General features: G+C 39.9%; 4 protein-coding genes across 7 annotated transcripts in view; 2 read left to right on the top strand and 2 right to left on the bottom strand.

Moving 5' to 3' along the window:
* The window catches only part of fancm (FA complementation group M), a 54,440-nt gene extending 50,430 nt beyond the window's left edge, over positions 1–4,010 (bottom strand). Inside the window, exons 1-4 of the mRNA XM_031281693.2 lie at positions 3,036–4,010; positions 2,769–2,941; positions 1,806–1,883; positions 1,509–1,667 (exon numbers count right to left, since the gene is read on the bottom strand). Of these exons, the coding sequence (XP_031137553.1) occupies positions 1,509–1,667; positions 1,806–1,883; positions 2,769–2,941; positions 3,036–3,738 (1,113 nt within the window). The 5' untranslated portion in view covers positions 3,739–4,010. The remainder of the gene's footprint in view (positions 1–1,508; positions 1,668–1,805; positions 1,884–2,768; positions 2,942–3,035) is intronic.
* Positions 4,011–4,072: 62 nt separating this feature from the next.
* On the top strand, positions 4,073–6,529 carry iqcc (IQ motif containing C). Its single transcript, XM_031281737.2, has 5 exons — positions 4,073–4,205; positions 4,455–4,598; positions 4,681–5,008; positions 5,606–5,727; positions 6,346–6,529. The coding sequence occupies exons 1-5, from the start codon at positions 4,104–4,106 to the stop codon at positions 6,379–6,381; spliced, it is 732 nt and encodes a 243-aa protein (XP_031137597.1). The 5' UTR covers positions 4,073–4,103; the 3' UTR covers positions 6,382–6,529.
* A 192-nt stretch (positions 6,530–6,721) lies between these two features.
* Positions 6,722–14,946, top strand: dcdc2b (doublecortin domain containing 2B). Of its 4 annotated transcripts, none has more exons than XM_031281704.2 (15): positions 6,722–7,428; positions 7,651–7,949; positions 8,134–8,185; positions 9,596–9,666; positions 10,557–10,688; positions 10,776–10,910; positions 11,072–11,111; positions 11,252–11,317; positions 11,537–11,705; positions 12,993–13,102; positions 13,237–13,302; positions 13,682–13,753; positions 13,872–13,949; positions 14,047–14,124; positions 14,251–14,946. In XM_031281704.2, the coding sequence occupies exons 2-15, from the start codon at positions 7,666–7,668 to the stop codon at positions 14,311–14,313; spliced, it is 1,416 nt and encodes a 471-aa protein (XP_031137564.1). In that variant the 5' UTR covers positions 6,722–7,428; positions 7,651–7,665; the 3' UTR covers positions 14,314–14,946. The 4 variants fall into 4 exon arrangements, 3 of the variants coding, with proteins under 3 accessions (XP_031137564.1, XP_035850349.1, XP_035850350.1); XM_035994456.1 differs by having other exon boundaries at positions 7,666–7,949; XR_004101939.2 differs by lacking the exon at positions 14,251–14,946 and having other exon boundaries at positions 13,684–13,753; positions 14,047–14,111.
* tmem234 (transmembrane protein 234) lies at positions 14,820–20,285 on the bottom strand. Its single transcript, XM_031281759.2, has 5 exons — positions 20,078–20,285; positions 19,594–19,748; positions 19,414–19,480; positions 16,096–16,188; positions 14,820–15,753 (listed from the first exon to the last, which is right to left on the bottom strand). The coding sequence occupies exons 1-5, from the start codon at positions 20,088–20,090 to the stop codon at positions 15,644–15,646; spliced, it is 438 nt and encodes a 145-aa protein (XP_031137619.2). The 5' UTR covers positions 20,091–20,285; the 3' UTR covers positions 14,820–15,643.
* Between the last annotated feature and the right edge of the window lie 195 nt (positions 20,286–20,480).

A 20,480-nucleotide genomic window follows, 5' to 3' on the forward strand; every position in this document is an offset into this window, starting at 1 on the left:
TTTGACTTGATCAGAAAGCTTTGTAAAAAGGAGAGATTTGTGCAGAGAATTATGACAATTTATAAAATGTGATTTAGTGTCAGAAGCAGAGCCAGTAGTGTGCAGTAGGGATAGCTGCTGTCAGTGTGGAATATTTTACTTGTGACCCAATATGCCTTTATCCTCGAAATTATGATAGTAAATATACAAAGCCCACAACTGAAAGGGAAGAGAAAGTTATATGAAATATTATTCAAAAGGAAAAAATAGATTATGGTGTCATTAGAAAGTGCAATACAATGTATCTTGTTCTTTATTTAATTTCAAGTTTTGGATATCTGTGATTACTTATTTGCACAGAAAATAGATTCTGATATTGTTGAACATCATTGGGTTGTTGTTAAGATGTTAACTTTTCTAATAAATCTACATTGTGAAGCAACACTTGGAAATAGTGATATTTTACAAAAATACACTGAATTACAAGGCTGTAGAGAACAGGGCGCTATTGCAGACTTATATACTAAGGTTTTGATTACATTTTTCGTGAAGTAAAGTGGGCCGGTCTAAGGCATGAAACTCCAGGGCTGAAAATGAGTCCCAGTCCGGCCCTGATCTAGGCTGCCTACCAGGCGCCAAGTCTTTCTGTAGGAGATTGAGAACGAGATGGAGGTGGATCAGGTGAGCGACGACGGTTCAGAGACTGTTTCAGTCCTATTTTCACTACATGGAAGAGATCCCCCCGCCCCGTTTTACAGTTTTTTTCTAAGTAACTTTTACTTAAAGTATATTTTAAATGAACTACTTATTACTTTTACTTGAATAATTTTTCAGATAGGTAATTTCACTTGTACTTGAGTAATATTTCATCAAAGAATTGGTACTTTTACTTGAGTACAATATTTTAGTACTTTTTCCACCTCTGGAATTAATATAGTAGTTAAGTAGTGAAAGAAATCCTTTCTTGGTGCTGGTATTGTATAAAAAAGTGACAGTCTTTATATCCCCTAAACTCTGATTGTTATGTCAGATGTTTATTTGTAGTAAACTAATGTTACAGCTCAGCCGAGGAGGACGCCATTAATATTTACATCTCGCAGGTCACGAGCACAAGTTTCTCGTCCATGAGTATGCTTTTTTCTGCACGGTGATACTGTAGGTTGGTGTAGTTCCGTAGACAGAAAAGAGTTCCTACATGAAACTGCTCACAACCAGGTCTGTGGATTATCTTGAGGAGACGGGTAATGATTTGTATTGATATGAAAGGAGACATTGCTGTTGAGTTTTTCAAATGTATTTTTTGGCGCTTTGAGCACCACAAGTGCAATCTAGTTCTATTGTATTCGAGAGAAGGCAGACATCTTTACGGCCGATATCTTCAACACTGGGCAACTCACACCAAAACAATCTAGATTGATAAATAGCACTAGAGATAAGAGGAAACATATGTATTTTTGATTTTGGAGGGGAACTGTCACTTTAAAGATAAGGAGTTTTGCTAAATATTATGCTAAATTGCTTGTGCCTACCTGCAGGTAGCGCACCTGGTGAGCAGAAAGGGCCTCTCCCAGAGGAACCACCACTTTCTCCAAACTGCGCTGGTGGGAATGGGCCTGGATGTCTGGGCTCTCTTCTGAACGCAGCTCAATGTGGGAAATGAGCAAATTAGAAATCACTGACTGCACCGACTGCAGGGATAGAGTAACAGAGGAAAGATGGAATCGGATTTGAGATTAGTTAAATTGAGCATTTTTATTATTAAGTCACATGAGGCTGTTGAAAAAAAGAAAAGATTTATAGACACAGATATGATATATTGTTCCCACCTTTGTATCTCCCCCTGGAGTTGCACTAAGGGCAAGGATCCGGAATTGCAGAGTCTGGCTGCAGAGCTGTCTGATCACCTGAGTAACAGGGAGAAGAGCAAGTACAATATATTGTTAGAACTTTATTGCCATAGTTCAAATATTGTACTAACTAAAAGTGTTAGAATGCAAACCTAAAGAGGCACCCCCTGCTAGGGAACAGAAGTGAAAGAATAGTTAAAGGCCTCAATCACCGTCAGCGGTGAAAGTAACTAAGTACACTTTTACTAAGTACTTTTATTCAAGTACTGTACGATGAACAAATTTGAGTCTTTCCATTTTATGCTACTTTATAGATTAAACTACCCAGCAGTACATAAAGTAAATAAATGAGCTCCACCTTTATCAGCTGCAACATCAAAATGTCAAAGTATTTTGAAATTGACTATTGTGCATAATAAGTAATTTTACTTTTGGTACTTTAAGTGCATTGAGGGGCGAATACTCTAGTACTTTCACTTACTTAGGATTTTGAATGCAGGACTTTTACTTGTAACAGAGTATTTCTATGCTGTGGTATTACTACTTAATCATATAAACATTGCCATGAGCAGCCCTGCTCATTGATTTGCAATATTGCCCACGATTGTCTAGTAGTACAACCAGAGATTTTATGTGGAATGCTACCTTGGTATTCAATATTTTGTCACCCAATCACACTAGGAAATAAACTAATAAAAGTGGATAAAGTTTCATACTGCTGTCAAGGCATAAAGCCTCCATTATCTGCAACAGACTTCTTTACAACACCATTTCAAGAGTGAGCGTTACTTTGTGAGGAGATATTTTTGGTGGATTATTACTTTAAAACCACTTTATTGGAGGTTCACGTGGCAAGTAAAATATAACCTGACAATATAGTCAGCAGTGACATGTAACTAAATTGAACGACAAGCTGTAATCATTAGTGACAGGTTTGTTTACCTGACTGTAGGCATGGTTGCCCTGCGCCTTGTGGGCTTCATCGATCACCACACACTTGACCTGCTGGGCAGGACAGGTTTCTCTGGACAGATCGTTCACCATGACCTGAGGGGTGAGGAAGAAGACGCGCTTGGTCCTCCACACCACCTGTCTATGCTTTGCTGCTGTTGTGCCTGCGGATAAGGAGACAGACTCTTAATTAATTTAAGTTAATAAAGGCTAAAAGAAGAAAGATGGGTGTCATGGTTTTTATGTCATGATTGTTACCTGTCAGCTCAGCCATGTGTGCCTGTGGGATCCCCATCACTTTATAACAGGCCTCAATCTGCTGTGCCACCAGAGGTTTGGTGGGAGCCATAAACACAATCTTCCCCGATGGATACCAGCGGTAGAAGTTGTACATAACCACAGAGGCTATAAAGGTCTTTCCCAGACCAGTGGGAAGACACACTAGTGTGTTCTGAAACAGAGCAGCTTCTGATATCTTCAGCTGGTACTCCCGGATGGGATAGTTGGTGGGGTAAATCCATACCTGAGCTGAGGAGCTGTCAAGGCCAGGGAAGTCTGGGTATGTTTGCCCACCTGACGGGATGGGAGAGAGGCCAGTGGTCTCTGTTCCTACAGGGTTGTCATACTGAAAATAGTTAGCATTGCCAAGGTGTAGGCTCTTTTCAGCTTCATAAACAGCGACCACCATCAGATCATCGTCGTCATCTTGATCTTCATACGCAGGTTTAGGGTCCTCTGTCCTCACCGGGTTCACTGTTGTGTGTGTGGACTCCTGACCTATTTGAGACCATAGGCGATTTTGAGGAGGGTCTGTTGTAGTTACCTGCGCAGTGTTGCTTGGGGTTGTTCTGCGCCGTCCAGCGGCTTTCTTGTCATCTTTGTTCGGTTGAACAACTTTGTTTTGAGGGACGGATGCACCCCAAGTCTGGAACAACGTCCTCTGATTTGAACCACTACTCATTTTTATTAGTTGTGGCGGAAAACGTTGAGAAAAAGTGCCATGTGACGAGCAGCAACATTGCAAACTGAATACCGGGTATACAACACAGGGTCACTTCCGCCCACGTTTTACCAAAATATAACAACACATACATAACGATAGTTTTACTCCAATCATATCGGTCGTTTAAATACAGTTTCAATTGTAAAGCAAACAACATTGCCCTGTATTGTATTTATGGCAGTATATCAAGCTAAGAGCTAAGCCGGAACACCGGCACACGTACCGTTAGTAACATTAAACAAGGAGGCTTTTATTCTTTTGTGTGTGACACCGGAACAAAATCAAAAGTTTGAGTTCATCTCCCGCGCTCATGTAATAGATCCATGAATGTTAGCTACGCATGTTCCCTGTCTATGATGTTACGCTATCCTGTTACCATAGCAATGGATAGAAGCAAATGGGAGAAGATACTCACCTGTTTTCAGGTAATGAGGTTATCTAATTAGCCTACTTTTAAGCTGTAAAACACCAAGTTGCGTCTTTATAGCTGCAGTAATTCAAGTCAGGTGCTTTTTTTGCTAGTTCGGGTTGTTTAGCTGATTTCGCTAACTCTGTAATACGGCTGCTAATAGTAGCTATTGTTGTTATCGTTGACGTAACTAAAGTTAGCTAGTTATTGAGGGCTACCAGCTACCGTTTACCATTACTGTAGCTAAGTCTCCTCTCCTCGGTAGGCATCTGCACGTGGATACTTGGTGAGAAACGAAGTCCGTCGTGCGCGAGAAGACTTTGAGGACATCGTGAAAGAGATAGATGGAGGCTTGGCCCATGTAGAGTGGAGGGAGACGGTCATCCCCATTCCCCACTTCTCATACACTGTAAGTAACTGAAAATGTTGTGAGAGTGTGAGTTAATTAGTTTATCGGTGCTTTTCTCATGCTTTTGCTCATGCATCTTCAGGACGGCCCATTTCTACGAGCTAGCAGCTCTGCCAGCAAAGCGTCAAATCCAGGACTAGATGTCTGTGCCAGTCCCCCGAGACCATCATCAGCATCCTTATCAGAGGAGAGAGGAGGTCACCGGGTCCTGCTGGAGAAGATAGAAGCAGAGAGAGATGATTCACAATCCAAAGGACGGACCTCTGTTTCTAATGACTATTTCCACAGCAGCAATGTTAGAGGGGATGAAGAGGGACAGAACGAGAGCACTGTGGGGGAGAAAGATGGAGACTCCACCACCGTCTGGAGCAGTTTGGAGCTGGACATGAACTATGGTCACTCTCACAAAGGTTGTGCACATAACCGTAGTAGTTCCCTATTCATTGTTATTGAAATGAGATCACTTATATTTTGTTTGTCTCCATACTGTATATAATTTTTCATTTATAACAGAGGTACAATGTTGCATCTTATTTGGGGCTTTAACTAACAATTACTCAAAAAATCATTTAAGCCTATGAAATAAAAAAATAAATAAAAAATTGTTGTGTAAGCATTGCAAACAATATCCATTTTAAAAAGACAATTAGTTGAGTACGGAGTATAGGCCTTGGTTTTCTTAAAATAGATCCACAGATAGAAAACTGCCATTGGGTTGACATTATTACTAGTTGTAATTATTTGAGACAGTGACCTACTTCAGTTAGAAAATTGTCTAAATGGGAGCAATAGCATTGCGTACAAGTTCATTTACCTCACCACATTTTCACTTTTAAAAAAGCAAAAAGAGAAGATGAAACAAAACAGAAAATCAGTATTTACCTACAGGATTTATGCAAATTTGACTTTTGTGTAAAACACATGTACTTGTGTGGGTTGCAAACAGATGTGTGACCTATAGATTAGATGCCTTATCAGTCATTTTGAATTTGCCATCCCTCCTTCAGGTCCCCGGCAGTACTGCTTGGCTCAGGAGGTGCCCTGTACCCCAGAGGCCTTGCGTCTCCATAGAAACACCCTGACCATGGAGCTGGTCTGGCTCCAACAGGCCATTGGCAGCAGGAAAAAGGTAAGATGGAGATAGGGGGAAATGTGGTATTTCCCTGCATTTATTCTGAAGTGGCAGTCTCCTGCTGTTAAAAAAAATGCCTCTGCTGCAAGACAAATTTATTTAGTGACCTCCAAAATAAGTCAGTACATAGGAACCAAGAAGCATCAGTTCTAGACAAAAAACCCTACTTTGTAAGTATCTGTACCTGAATGATAACCACAATGTATTTGCAGTATCAGTACTAGCTACTTATTGAACACAATCAACATGTCCAGAAGGCTGTGAACCAGCACAGATACTGTAGCTGCAGTATGTACATGATTCAGTCTGTTTTTTTCCCTCTACAACCCAGCCTGTGTATTGGGGGCATACATCTGTAATACTTTTTTAGCATATTTAGCTGCCTTCAACCTTTTGTTCTGTGTACCAATTGAATCCCTTAATTTATCTTTTAACTAGTTAACTTACATCCTGCATCACTGCTAGCACCCTGCAGCTCCAGAGGATGTAAAGGTGCTAAGATGTGGAGTAATGTGCACAAAGAACACTTATTGTAAACCCAGCTCACCCAATGTATAACTTGGCAGTAAATTAACTTTTAATGAGTTTTTTTCCCTTCTTTCTTCTCCTCTACAGTACTTGTCACTGAAGGATAGTCTGAGCGTATCCTGACAGCAGAAGTAATCTGAACTGGACTTGATAATGTATGACTGAAGGCCTGTTTGCTATCAATTAACTAAACTCATTAAAGTGGCATTTTTTAAGCTATTATTTTTGTACATAGACACTGTAAATAATTGCTTTCCTTGGTATTTATCACGTGTTTGACAAATCCTGTACATTGTGTATGTTATTTGTAAAAAAAAAAAGAATAAATTGTATATTTTTTTTCTTCTTTCTGCTGTTGTTGCCACAGCAGTGGTTTCGCTGCTATTGGTCCCATAAATTGTGATAGGGACAGGTAGTTACTGTTGTGTAGGAAGACGGTTCATTCAGGGGAATTCAGAGAAGGATTCTTGGCTCTAAACAAGTTTGTTGTGACTCATAGAAGCTCAAATTTCCCACTTGGATCACAATGAATGAGCTCACACTCATCACACGAGAAGTTCATCCTAGATATCCCCTACTGTATCAAATAAGCCGCATTTGTCTTTTGGTATATTTGTTATTAGAGAGCACCCACAGGAAAAAGTTTTTAAGGGCTAGAAAAAAATAAGTACAATGCCAGTAAAAATGGCTGTCCTGCTCTTAAAGTTGTGTTTTTGGTAGTTTTATTTTAAATGTGTTTAAAAGATCACTTCTGAGAAGTTTTATCACCTGCTGTTCTTGCACTTGCTGGGTAATGTCAATATGCATGATAACAAAATAGAATATGCATAATATATTTGGCAATTATTTTTTGGAAAAATACAACTGGGTGTAGAGGTTATCTTATTGATTCAGCTTACAACAAAGCGACCTACCCATTCTCTCCTCCTCTGTCCATCTCTTTTGTTGTGGTTGCTGCCGATGGTTTGGCCCACAAAGCCAGTCATTGCTGGCCACGCTGCCATAGCAACCAGGAAATACTTAGGGCCATCAGTGGAGTAGTGTGTGAATGTGTGTGTGTTAGGGGGATAAAGAGAGCAGAACGTGGTGAGTGGGAGTCCAGACGGACCACAACAACACAAGGAACTGCTTTTCACCTTTGACTTCAATTCTTAATCTTCCACCAGGCTTGTGAGTGACAACGGTGTTTGTATGGATCGAAGATCATGTAATATGTGTTTGTATTAATGTGTGACCCAAAGAATGGGGTATGTGAATGTATCTGGTGTATGAAGATGGTTACTTAATGTAACTTAGTGAAATTATATGTATGTAGAGAGAATTATGTGGTGTTTGTGTGTGTGGACTCAAAAACAGCTTCTGCTTTTTTAATGTGTCTGCGGACTCTGACAGTAACAACTGGCTCAGATGGCTGCCAGCACCGCAGCCACAACTCTCCTGCCTCCAGTGAAGAACGTGGTGGTGTATAAGAACGGAGACCCCTTCTACAGTGGACGGAGGTTCGTGGTCAACCAGCGACAGGTGGCCACCATGGAGGCCTTTCTGACTGAAGTGACCCAGAGCATTGGTGCTCAGCTTGCCGTCAGGACTCTGTACACCCCCAGACAGGGCCACAGGGTCACAGACCTCCAGGATCTTCAGACAGGAGCCCAGTATGTTGCTGCTGGCTTTGAAAGGTTCAAGAAACTGGAGTGAGTACGAAAAAACATTCACTGTGCTGATATTAGGGATCATTTTAATGTGTTAATATGAGGCTTGCTGTCTCTAAAATGAAGGTAAATGAATTTAGAATGAATCTTGACATACTTTTGGGTGTTTGGAAAAGAGATTGTTGGAAGACCTTTTTTCATCATATCTGTTGTTTTTCATGTATAGTTACCTGAACACAAGAATGAAAAAGCTGCCTGCTGCCCGTGAAGAAACCCAGGTAGGCTTTTATTTTGTCATGTGGACGGCTTGCTTTTAAGGCCAACAGCACAGTCCATCATTGATTAATCCCAGACTAACTAGGAGGAATGTACTACCCGGCCGCACTGCTACTCATATCAACTTGATCCATTTGAACGCCTGCCAAATCAAATATGAAAACGACTGCAGGACTTTCCATTACCGAGACAAGCTCATATTTGCCTATGAATGTTATAGCATTAGTTAGATTAGGGCTACCCTTTGCACTAACCTTCCCATTGATGTCACTGGTGTCATGTAAATAACCGGAAACAATGAGCTAATGATTGTGCTGTCCATCAACCAGTCACTCAGGCCTTGCGGGGCGCCTTTTAAAGGGCCTTGTGTGACATTAGATTTAGTAATTACAGCTGGATATCGTCAGAGATCAGACATTCCCAGAGTATATCAGAGATTATGATCATTTTCATCAAGAAAATTCTCTGAACTCTTTTCTCTTTAGCTTGTTTCCAGGGCACAGTGATGATGATGATGATGATGGTAGTATTATGCAGACAGGGGCTCTCTTAACATTCAAACTAAATAGATTTAAAAAAGGAGACACACACACACACACACACACACACACACACAGAGCCACTCATGCTGACAAGTACTGTCTTTGTTTTCTGACCAGCTGGCAGGGATGACCGCTTGGTTTTTCAGACGCAGAGTGTGCTCTCAGTCAGTGTTACTTTCTGAAAAACATAAAAGGAGCGGAGAGTAATTGTGTGTGCCTTGGGTGTCTGCCATTTGGAAAGCAGAGTTCCTTGGTTTTAAAGTCTTACATGCCTGTGTTGTGGTTGCTGTGGAGCAATGCAGGAAGTGTGTCCGTATGTGAGTTGTGTTTGGTCCCGCTTGTGAAACAAAGAGTTATGCTTCCACGCATTATAATCAGGGCTATGTGCATGTCTGGACAGGCCTAATGCCCATAATCACCGCCCCACGTTTCCTTTCTGCTCAGAGACACTGTAAATGCATTAAACGTCTGCCACTTCAAAGTAAAAACAGTAAGGGAGGATTATCAATGTCTGGTTTGTTCTGAGTTGATTGATTTAGTCCAGCTGCGTTATCAGAGGCAGACACGGATATTGGCTCCAGATTTCATTGATATGGAAGACATGGGCTTTGTGAAGAGCCCTCAGATCAGACTGTGAAGTCTGGGAGTGACGTCTGTTTCCTTGGCTACAGCACTTGAGCTGACATGAGCAGAATAGTTAGTGAGTCATTACACATTCAGGATAACTGATTTTTCTGTGATGGATGTGCAGTGCGATTGATGCGCAGGACATGGAATGACTTAAAACTGATTTTCAATATTGCTGAGAAAATGACAATATTACCATGTTTTGCAGTACCGTGCATCTGGTTTTCTGAATGTCTTCTACAGGCCAAAGTAACCCAGAGGCCAAACGTTTCAGCCAAATGGAGGAAGTTTATACCTGTACCTTGCATTATACAGTGAGTTGGACAAACTACATGCAAACACACACGCATATACACACACGCACACACACACAAACACACACACACACACACACACACACACACACACACATAAATCCTTACTCTGGATGAGTATTTGTTCTTTGGTCTTTGTGGTGGTGGTTGTGTTTGAAGGTACTGTAGTGTTGGTCCCAGGTGAGACAGTTGAAGCTTGCATCTTCAGCAGTTACCTGCACAAAAAAACACTTTAGTCAACTGAATATTCTCTGAAACCATGACTACGCAGCACTACATTTATGTGAGGGTAATACTTTTTAAGGTTAAAACCAGCAGGTTCAAAACTTTCACATATCCTGTGAAACATCTCAACATCTAGATAAATTGGCACACATTTTGGTAGGAACGGTAGGAATCCTCATGACTTTGGTGATCTGACTTCCTCTAGTGCTACCATGAAGTTCACATTTGTGGTTTTGAATGAAATATCTTGACAACTGTTGGATGGATCTACTGTACAGTATATGACATTTTGAATTGTAATACCGTTGGTGAATGTCTGTCTGACTTTTCATTAAGCGCCACAACATCAGATCAAAGTGTTTATTAATCCAGGGAAACAAAAAAGAGAGACTTTTGCAATAAGAAGACTGGAACTTTGGAAGATACCCTCTTGGTTTTTCTAATTCCAACTGCTGAAGTCTCAAAGTATTTTTTTTCACAGAAACAAATATTAAACTTTATTCCCCCCCCCCCTCTAAGTGATATAACATAAGGAAAGGATCTCGTCATGGCCGGTATAGACACGAGGAACAATAACTGTGTCAGTGTACATATGGACATGTATTATTTAAAAGAGAATTTAAAAAAAATATTTGCAACTATGTGAAACTATCCTTTCTGTTTAGCGTTTTCCGTAATGGAGATCTCCTGTGTCCACCATTCCGATTCATCCTTCCTCGGAGCATGCGGCAGGACCTGGAGCAGATCCTGAGTCTGGTCACAGAGAAGGTCAGCTTACGAACCGGAGCTGTGCGCAGGTCAGTGACACATACATATACACTCCCTGGAATACAAGTAGAGGAGGTGAAATCTGGTAAATAACCCTAATCCCTGTGCTTTATCAGGTTGTGCTCTTTGGAAGGAGTGACTGTGTCCTCAGCTGTGGAGCTGGAGACCGGCCACTGCTATGTTGCCGTGGGAACCGAGAGGTTCAAGAAACTTCCATATGTGGAGCTGTTGGTTTCAAAAGCTACCGAGAGGTATTGTTATGCAAGGTCCTCTGTGAATGTTTGTAAAGATGTATTCATGTGCATCTGTTCTGCTGCTAAAATAAAATAGTGATTGTCAGACAGGAGCTGAGCAAAAAAATACTGTGCACTTTTATATTTTTTACATTACAGAGGTTTTCTTTATTTTGTAGATATTACCCAGGAAAGAGAAGGCCATTAAGGAGAAACGAGGTACCTTCAGTTAACACTGTGATTTATTCCCCTTACTTTCATACAGTCTTAGCATTGTTACTGTGCAGCCTACAGTTCATTTGCAACATGTCCATTGTGAGTGACAGCTGTCTTGTATGTGTATTGTGTGTTTCTCTTAGAACAGAAAAGCAGGAAGCGGTCCAGAAGACCAGTACAGTGACTCAGCCCTCCTCAACTCCCCAGAGGTAAGAAACAATCCTCCACCGTCTTGTATTCACACTACAAGAGCTATATATAGACTGTTAATTTGTTTAGTGTATTCTGCCAAACACATGCAATACACTAGTGAGACAAACTGTGTGCAGAGGGTATTTTTATTGCCTATAAATGAATATATATATCTATATATATAATATATATATATTTATTTATTTATTTATTTATTCGTTTGCATCCCATTTCAGTCAGATGGTCGGAGGGTGAAGTCGACAGGAGATGAAGCTGCAGCTCCACCAGCCGCACAGCAGAGGAGCAGGAGAGAGAGAGCTGATGAGACCTCTGTGTTCTTCTCCAGGCCGGTCAAGATCCGCAACAACAGAGGACAGCCAAGACCACCGCTCAGCAACGGATCTGGTTAGGATCCCCAATCTTCATATAACTCATTTTAAAAGGTCCTATGACATGCTGCTTTTTGGATGCTTTTATATAGGCCTTAGTGGTCCCCTAATACTGTATCTGAAGTCTCTTACCCGAATTACAGCCACTAGAGCCAGTCCCACAATGAGCTTTACTTAGGATGTGCCATTTCTGTGTCTGTAGCTTTAAATGCTATTGAGGAGGAGAGAGGGGGGGCAAGGTGGAGGGTGGGGGTGTGGCCTTGACCAACTGCCATGCTTCGCTTGTTTTCAAGCCATGATGTCTCTCCGTGCGTTCATGGACATCGGAAAAACGTTTTTCCGAGTGAAAACGTCATCATTCACGTCCCTTCCTGTCGGAATCAGAGGTGGGAAACTCGGGCCAGATTTTGCTAACCGAGTTTCCCAGTTGGTGACGCGTTGTTGACAACTGACGTTTGATGTAGGCGACTTTGGTTCACTGAACATATTTCAATGACAATAAACTGTTTATTGTGGACAAATGCCTCTGCTGAGAAACATACACAGACATAACATGTTTCAAATTATTCATAAATAGGCCTATGTATAAAAAAAACAACAACACATTATCCGTGTCCTGTTCGTTGTCCTGCAGATAACACAAACACCTGACGATGTGCTGTTTGTATGCTCGCATAACAAAACAGCAGCAAATTATTGTAGCCTCCATGTTTTCACCAGGTTTTCACACACCTGATGCTCAAGGCTACGCCCAACATTTGATGGCAGTCATGCAACAAGTTGTTATGCCAAACGCCAATATAACAGAAGAAGAAGAACACACATCCCGACCATCCTAACCATGTGAACACTGGTAGTCGGAAAAACAACGTAATCACGGGGGCGGTCCCTGTTATTCCGAGGTGGCATGAACGCGCCATCTCTCTTTCTCATGGGCGGGCCAAATTCTCTGGGCGGGCAAAGCAGAGAAAGGGGAGGTAACCTTCCTCCTTATGATGTCATAAGGAGGAGATTCCAGATCGGACCATCTGAGCTTTCATTTTCTCAAAGGCAGAGCAGGATACCCAGAGCTTGGTTTACATGTATCGCCATTTCTAGCCACTGGGGGACCATAGGCAGGCTAGGGGAACTCATATTAATGTTAAAAAACCTCATAAAGTGAAATGTTCATGCCATGGGACCTTTAAATCTAACTTCTTCACTAAATCTAACTTCTTCACATTCACAATGAGTAAAATACATTTTGTGTTAATCATTATAGCAGCAGCAGCAGCAGCATCTTTTTCCTTTCTGTGTATTACAGTCCAGCCCAGTGTGTTCAAAAGAGCAGCACGGAAGAGAAGAGAGGAGGTACGAGGGGCCGAGGATGTGCACGAGGATGAAAACACAGCTACAGAGCTTCCTGTTGACCAGGTTAGCTTTTACCCAGTGTGCTTTCAGCCTTCTAACCACATAGTACAATGCTATAATTAAATGCTAAAATATCACTGAAGGAGGTAAATGAATTAGAGGTAAGGCTATATCCGTCTCTCATTTTCTATCTTAAGAGAGTTGCAGAAATAGTGGAGGATGAAGAACTAAGCAACCAAAACAATCCTCTGCACAACACACAGGTAGGCATACAGTAAATCAAACACTTGTTTCATGTTCCATGTGAATCTGTTCTTATCTAAGTGGAGAAATGAGGAAAACCACTGTCCTTGTCATTCATTCTGAAAAACAGTGTAGGGGAATATTTCTACATAGTGGACAGCAGTGGCGGGCAGTGTATATTACACCTGGGCCTTCAGTACTAGCTATCCTACAGCAATTAAACCACCTTTGAATAACCTCATAATGACACTAGGACATTATTGTGTGGAATAAAGTGATTTAACACAAGGCTCAACACCTAGAGAGTTTCAATACACTATTGCAGAGACATGGATCCACGTGACAGAAGCAATCAATTTCACTGTATTCACTCATAAATCTGTTTTTGTTTTTCTCAAGAGACATGCACAAATTATAGAAAGTGAGCAGCACAACAGGATGGAACACCCACACAAACACAATGAAAAGCAGGTACAGTATGAGTGGGTGGTTACATTTATTAGTCATAGTGAATGTGTCATAATATCAAAAGGTTCAGTTTTCTTTTGTATAAATGGGTTCAGAATATGATATTTTTGTCCTGTAACAGGGTCTGTCATTTGAACAAGATGGTGTCAAACAGACAGAAAATCCTGCTCGAACTGAGGAGTCTGCTGCTAAAATACTGGTAGCAATACACACACACACACTACCAACAGCTTACATTCAGCAGTACATAGACAGAAACATTTAGTTATTATTTAACCTGCCTCTCATTTCAAAAGGAGCCTGAGCTGAAGCAGACATCTTTAAAGTCAAGGCCTTCATCGTCCACCTCTCAGGGAAAGAACAAGAAAGAAAAGGCAAGTTTACCCACCTCACAGTGCGTGACAGCTCTTATTGGCATCACCATAACCAGGCCCAATGAAAGTGTGTGCTTGATTGCTTTTTCTTTTACAATGTTATAATGTAATAATTTGCTCTAACAGGAGAGCCAACAGGATGCCCCGTCAATAACAGTAGAACAGAACCATCATCAGCAGGACTGGTGAACGACGAGCGCAGAAGCTTCTTCACATCATCATCATCATCATCATCATCACGTCACATCATCATAACAGCAGATGACCCAGCCACTGCTTCTGTAATGACCTAATGCGGCTAAATGAACGTTTGATTAAATTGGTAGTACTTTAACTGTGGCGATGAGCCAAGCAACATCAATTCATGCGGTTTTCTTTTAGAAAAACGTTAAGTGTCAAAATTGTGATCATGCTCAGACAAAATAAAAAGAAGCACTACTGGAGATGGACACACTATCATAAGCTCTACAATATTCTACAATATAGTCAAAGTTAGCATTTGTTGTATTGTGCAGCTGTTCATGATCAGGTGCCCCAACCTGTTTTACAGGGATAATTCTGATGCAGATATTGTGTAGATGCAATTCATTCCATATACAATATGTACATAAGAAACAATATTCTGGGACATTTTAAGCCTAAATGTATTTTTGTTTTGCAAAAATCAGTGATCAGAGATCATGACACGGAGAGTTGTGTTTTGTCAACAATTTATTAATAAAATATCAGCCACACGAGTTGGATAGATGCAACAATAACAAAGTCATCTGCACAGTGTTTTGTGTCAATTAAATACTGTGGCAATAAAAATATACATCACTATGTACATTACTGTTATTTCTTAAATGTGAACATGTTTACAGAGCATACAACGACGTAACTCACTATTAAAAACAACTAAGTCCTTGTTCATCTTCCTTCACAAAACTAAACAGTGCTATATTTCACTTAGTAATACATCATGTAAACAAGGCAGCAAGGGAAATAAGTAATTGAAAAACAGCTTTGAGCTAAACAGCAATTTGTCCACTCCTGTGTCCTGCTCTTCCCCAAACCCACACCACAGCAGGCAGAAGGCAGCCACAGTAAAATGTCCCTGTTAAACATGGAGGTTAGATCTAATTGGTCCATTTCAAACAACAGCCTTATTCGTATGCGGTCTCTATAGCATTTATGCAGATGCCAGTCACATGGTGGGGCAGCAGAGTGCTTGAAATTAAAAGTTAACAGGCACCAACTTCTATGCAAGCACCATAAATCTAGTCTAGCCTTGAGGTGAACCCTACATGAACCCACCTCCCTTTCAACATGGTGTAAGAGTTTCTGGACAGGTCTTCTGAAGCGCTCGCTGACTTCATTTAGGCACAATTCTCCCACCAGAACTGTAGCTCTAAGGAGTCGCTGTATGAATCTAAATTACCCCGTCTAGTCCTGCTCCAACTTTACTTTGGCCGTCTTTCCTCGACTACTAAGGAATGACTTGAAGGTATAGGAGAATTTGTTTTAATAGTCATCTCCTTTAGTGTGCTGCCTGGGTCATATTCTGCTTCCCAGTGTCTTCACCATCCATGGAGCTTATAACACAAAGAGTGATGCCAGCCATGGTGAGGAGCATCCCTGCGACAGCCTCTGCAGAGAGTGAGGAGCGTGGGCGAGGATATGAAAGAAAATCAAAGTTTACAAAAAGCACATCTTAAAAGACAGAACACAACCAGTAGAGTCTTTTACAAGGAGAGTAGAAAGGCAGAGGAGGGAATTAACTGCTCGATAATGTCTTGGCATGCCAGTCTAGTAATGCTGAGCAACACTGACTTGTGTCTTGCTTATGTAAAATCACTGAATGTGTTCCAGAAGCCAAATATTTGATCATCAAGCTTGTAGCATCCCAGATTTGTCCATATGGGTATCTGTATAACTTGCTGTGTGACTGTCCTGGTACTGAAAAGCAGTGTGTAAAAATGAGTCACTTACGTTTGCCTCCAAACTCTTCACCCAGTAACTTGCCAGTGAGCAGAGTGCAAAGGAAGGTGAGAGAGTTGGCCACAGGCACAGCAAGCGATAAGTCTGGATAAGAGAAGGAGATATAATATTCTGCTACCAAAGGAACATGCAAACCTTCTGTGTCCTGCTATACACAGATGATGCAAATCTCTGTACAAAATAGAAAATGACCCCAAAAGTTCCTCTATTAGTCCAATGAGATCCATGTTTGTAAATTAATTAGTATTCTTTGTCTGATAAAATCAAAGAAAATTGTTGGTACACTACAGTCTTATTATTAAACAAAAAACAGTAGAAATATATGTTCCAACAAGCAGGATAATTTCTTCCAATGTGATGTGGGGTCAGTTTAGAGTTGAAACAATTGGTCGATTAATCAATCAATAGAACTATTTTGATAGTCAATTAATCGTTTAAATTGTTCTTCAAGCAATAATGGCAAATATTCACATGTGACAGATGCTCAAATGTAAGAATTTGCTTCTTTTCCTTGTCTTACGTTATACTGTTATACGGTCGGACTAAAAAAGCTATTTAAAAACGTCCACTCAAAAGATTCAGAATCGCCAGATTAATCGCTTAATAAAAATAACTTGGCCAGTCACACTGGAATATTTGGCATTTCATGACATGTACGTTCATTAATCTTCTTAGTAGTTTTCATCTAGATTACATTTAGCAGTCAAACAACACTTAATTGTGTGGTAAAAACAAACGGTTAAGTCTGAACAGTTAGCTTCTATCACAGGTCTTTCTCACAGAAGGCATATTGACATGTCATAGCAGGAAAAGCACAGGTGTAAATAATGAAATTATTGCTCGCTGAATTCCATTCAGCTGCCTCAGTTTTACTCAATCAATCAATCAATCAATCAATTTTTATTTGTCACATGAAATCCTAAGAGGCACAATTCCACTTAAATGTTATCCTATCAGCTTCTTAAACTTGTGCGAGACACAACCATTCAGGTATTGGTTTTGTGCTGACTCACTGTCACACAGTCATGGCTTTCTGTAACACCCACACAGAACTGAGCCATTGTTAATGTTATTGTTATGTACCTGTGCTTTTCTACTATGACAAATGATGTCTGCTGTGAAAGAGGTCCACTGAAGATAAATGAGGTGTGGCGCAGAATTGTTCTCTCTGACTTTCTACCACATGATTAATGATGATATATTTTAGAAAGTTATGCAGCACGTGGAGGTAACATTTTAGTACTAGTTTATGAACATGTTTTATTCATTTATTTCAGAAAGAGTTGGAATTCTGAAAATGCATCTCTCTGTTAGAAAATATCAATAAAATGTGTGTGACTTCTGGGTGGGCAAGCAGGAAATACACCTGAGTATTTGGGCTGAGTGAAAGAGCTTTGTCTTCAGTAGATGATATAAAGGTTAAAAAGGTTGTCAAATATTTGGGAATCACTATAAGTCAATCTACAGATGAAAGGATCTCTCAAAAAATGTTACCAAAAGGTTGGTAAAACCAAAATCATTTTTAACTATTGGTTACCAAGAGATCTTACTGTTTCGGGGAGTGTTTTACTTTCTAAGGTGGACTGTTTATCCAGATTGGTGTATCTAGCTTTATCTTTATATGTTGATGGGTTAACGTGTGTAGCTATTGACTTACTCTTATTCAAATTCAATTGGAAAAATAAGAGAGTATGTAAAGAGGAGAACACGTATTAGACAGTATTCAGAAGGAGGCCTTAATGTTTTAGATTTTCAAACTATTAATAGAATTTTAAGATGAATTGGCTAAAACATTGTTAAATTCATAATAATTACACTTGGTTTATTATTCCCAATTTGGTGTTTGGTGGATTAAGGTCTTTGCTTTCCTGTAAATTTATCCCAGGTAAACTACCTGTCAAACTTGCCAACATCCATAAACAAGCCCTTGAGACATGGAAGATTGCTTTCAAGCACAACTTCTCTCCAAACACGTGTATTTTATGGAACAATGAACATGTTGTGTACAGAAATAAGACCCTATTTCTGAAGGACTGGTATGACTGAGGTATTGTGTTCATTTCTGAACTTCTAAATGAGAGGGGGGACCTAGCTACCTATGAAGAGTTTATCCATCTGAGAGGATTAGACATTTCTCGAACTCAACATTCCAGAGTACTAAAAGTTTCTCCACTAATCTGCTGACTCTCATTAAAGCATCACTGTCAACCTTTGGTAGGGAGGATTCCTAGATTGTGGCTGGGTGGAAAGGTTGTCGAGGAACATTCTTGTAACAATGCTCATATCAGAAGTGTTTTTACTTCTATTCAAAGTCAGGGTCCCGTTTCCTTTCATCATTGAAAGGTAATGTTTCCTGACATTAGAAGGAATGTTTGGACTGAATTCAATAGATTTTTCCCCCAATAATGTTAAAGAAAGTCAAGTAAAACGTTTACACAGATATTATCCATGGCAATGAATGTATTCATACATTTAGACCCGATGTTTCCCCTGTATGTTTCTACTGTAAAGAGGAGGTTGAGTCCTTGTCTTATTTATTTGATGCTTGTACTCATTAATATAACTTTTGGACACAAATTTATTTATTCATTTGGGAGACTCATAAGGTCTTGGTCCCTATAACAGAATGTATGGCCTTATTTTTGAATGTAGAGTCAAACAACAAGGAAGTTCATAACGTGATTAAATTGCAGTGTCTTTTGGGCAAATATCATATTCACAAGGCCATATTTCTTCAGTTTCTTCCCAGCACATACTTGTTTTATGGTGAACTTCAGACATTCTTTGAATCTGTATGTAAAGTTTTTAAAAACTAAAAAACCTAAAAGACTTCTCATCTCCTGTGGAACACTATAGACAAAATTGCCAGATGATTTAAGTTGGTTATTTGTTTTTATGAACTAAAACTGTAAGCTGTATATTTATGTGCACATTGTTTAAAAAAAAAAAAAAAAAAAAAAAACTCTCTGTACGCTATGTTTTTTTGTATAGTAATAATACTGTGTTGATAATAAAGTTTGTAAAAAATAAATTAAAAAAAAGAGCTTTGTCACAGCTGACATGTCTTGTCATCATTAATAACATCAATGATGGCTGCGTTGCATTTAGGTTAGCCACTTCCAGGCCTCTGGTATTATGCATGCCAGCTCACTGGGATGATTAACAGGCACACTTAATGGAACCAATGAGCAATTAATGTTATTAACCACACGTGCTTTTCATGATATCACAAGTTCAAATATCAACTGTGAGAAGGTAATTATCCCCTTTAGAAGACAATGATGTTGTTAGTTTTGAAATGTGTCTCACCTGTGGTGGAAAGGGTATAATAGTAGACCAAAGAGCCACTCTGGTTCAGGAGAAATGGGACCAGATACTGTGTGGAGCAACACAAGGAAGTCATTTTAAGGAAATATTTTTTTTCAGGAAACGTAATCATTTCAAACATGCACACTCAACGGCAAACAAAAAACAGATAACGGGATTTACCTTGATGTTTAGGAAAAGAAACTTGACCTCAGCCAGTAGCTGTGATACTCTGTTGTTGTTGTGTTGGACATTTTCTATCCCCTCTGTGCCTTTCTTTAGGAAAGGGTTGGTGCAGCCCCACAGCACAGACACCAGCACGAGACTCAGCAGCTCCACTGCAACACAGGACAATCACATTGTCACTTCATATCCTACTTAGAAATGCTACTAGTATTGTTAAACGAGTCATGTGTTTAACGTCTGCCGAGCCACGACCCGATAAAAACAGTGCAGTTAGCACCTGAGCTACAAATACAGGTAGTCATATTTAGCTAGTTTACTTCCTTAGCATTAACTCTAAGGTGTAAGCTATGTTTGGCTTAGTTCTGTGTTATTCATGCTAAAGAGGAGCGGATACTTTGGAATATATATCCGGTTTCAAATTACATAAACATTTGGCAAATATCATGATTTGAGAGAATAAATTAGCTTGTTAGCCACTCACCTATAGTCACCATCGTAATGTAAACAGTCACTGTCGAGTCGCGTTCAAGTTCTTCAGCTCAGTTGTTAGTGAGCATTAACGTTACTTAAATTGCCAGATCAATACAACGTTTTAAACCCATGTATTCATTATCTCAGGACTAAAAATAAATAAAATTAAGCACCGAACGGTTTTATGACGACGGTCTCATTCATTCACTGCAACATTTCTTGTTATCTTGAATGCAGCTTTGGGGCTTTTTAATGTTGTCGTACCAAAACGTACCAGCTGAGGGCGCAATAACTAACAACAAACTCACCATATCAGAGACCATTGTTTAGAATCAGGAAAACATTCACCTCAATCTTTTCCTTTTACTCAAAATGTTTGAAGTTTTAACGTCCTTACCCATTTCATATTAATT

The sequence above is a fragment of the Sander lucioperca genome, chromosome 18 (assembly GCF_008315115.2).
Source record: "Sander lucioperca isolate FBNREF2018 chromosome 18, SLUC_FBN_1.2, whole genome shotgun sequence".
NCBI lineage: Eukaryota > Metazoa > Chordata > Actinopteri > Perciformes > Percidae > Sander > Sander lucioperca.

What these genes read in the sequence shown, in the direction of transcription:
- dcdc2b (XM_031281704.2), top strand. Translation starts at nt 7,666, where the DNA reads ATGGCTGCCAGCACCGCAGCCACAACTCTCCTGCCTCCAGTGAAGAAC. An exon ending in GAAAGGTTCAAGAAACTGGA is followed by an intron (nt 7,950 to 8,133) that starts GTGAGTACGAAA and finishes TTTCATGTATAG; the next exon opens with TTACCTGAACACAAGAATGA. An exon ending in ACCGCTCAGCAACGGATCTG is followed by an intron (nt 11,706 to 12,992) that starts GTTAGGATCCCC and finishes TGTGTATTACAG; the next exon opens with TCCAGCCCAGTGTGTTCAAA.
- iqcc (XM_031281737.2), top strand. Translation starts at nt 4,104, where the DNA reads ATGAATGTTAGCTACGCATGTTCCCTGTCTATGATGTTACGCTATCCT. An exon ending in TTCCCCACTTCTCATACACT is followed by an intron (nt 4,599 to 4,680) that starts GTAAGTAACTGA and finishes ATGCATCTTCAG; the next exon opens with GACGGCCCATTTCTACGAGC. An exon ending in CCATTGGCAGCAGGAAAAAG is followed by an intron (nt 5,728 to 6,345) that starts GTAAGATGGAGA and finishes TCTCCTCTACAG; the next exon opens with TACTTGTCACTGAAGGATAG.
- tmem234 (XM_031281759.2), bottom strand. An exon ending in TTCTTTTCCTAAACATCAAG is followed by an intron (nt 19,481 to 19,593) that starts GTAAATCCCGTT and finishes TGCTCCACACAG; the next exon opens with TATCTGGTCCCATTTCTCCT. An exon ending in TTATACCCTTTCCACCACAG is followed by an intron (nt 16,189 to 19,413) that starts GTGAGACACATT and finishes TCTCTTATCCAG; the next exon opens with ACTTATCGCTTGCTGTGCCT.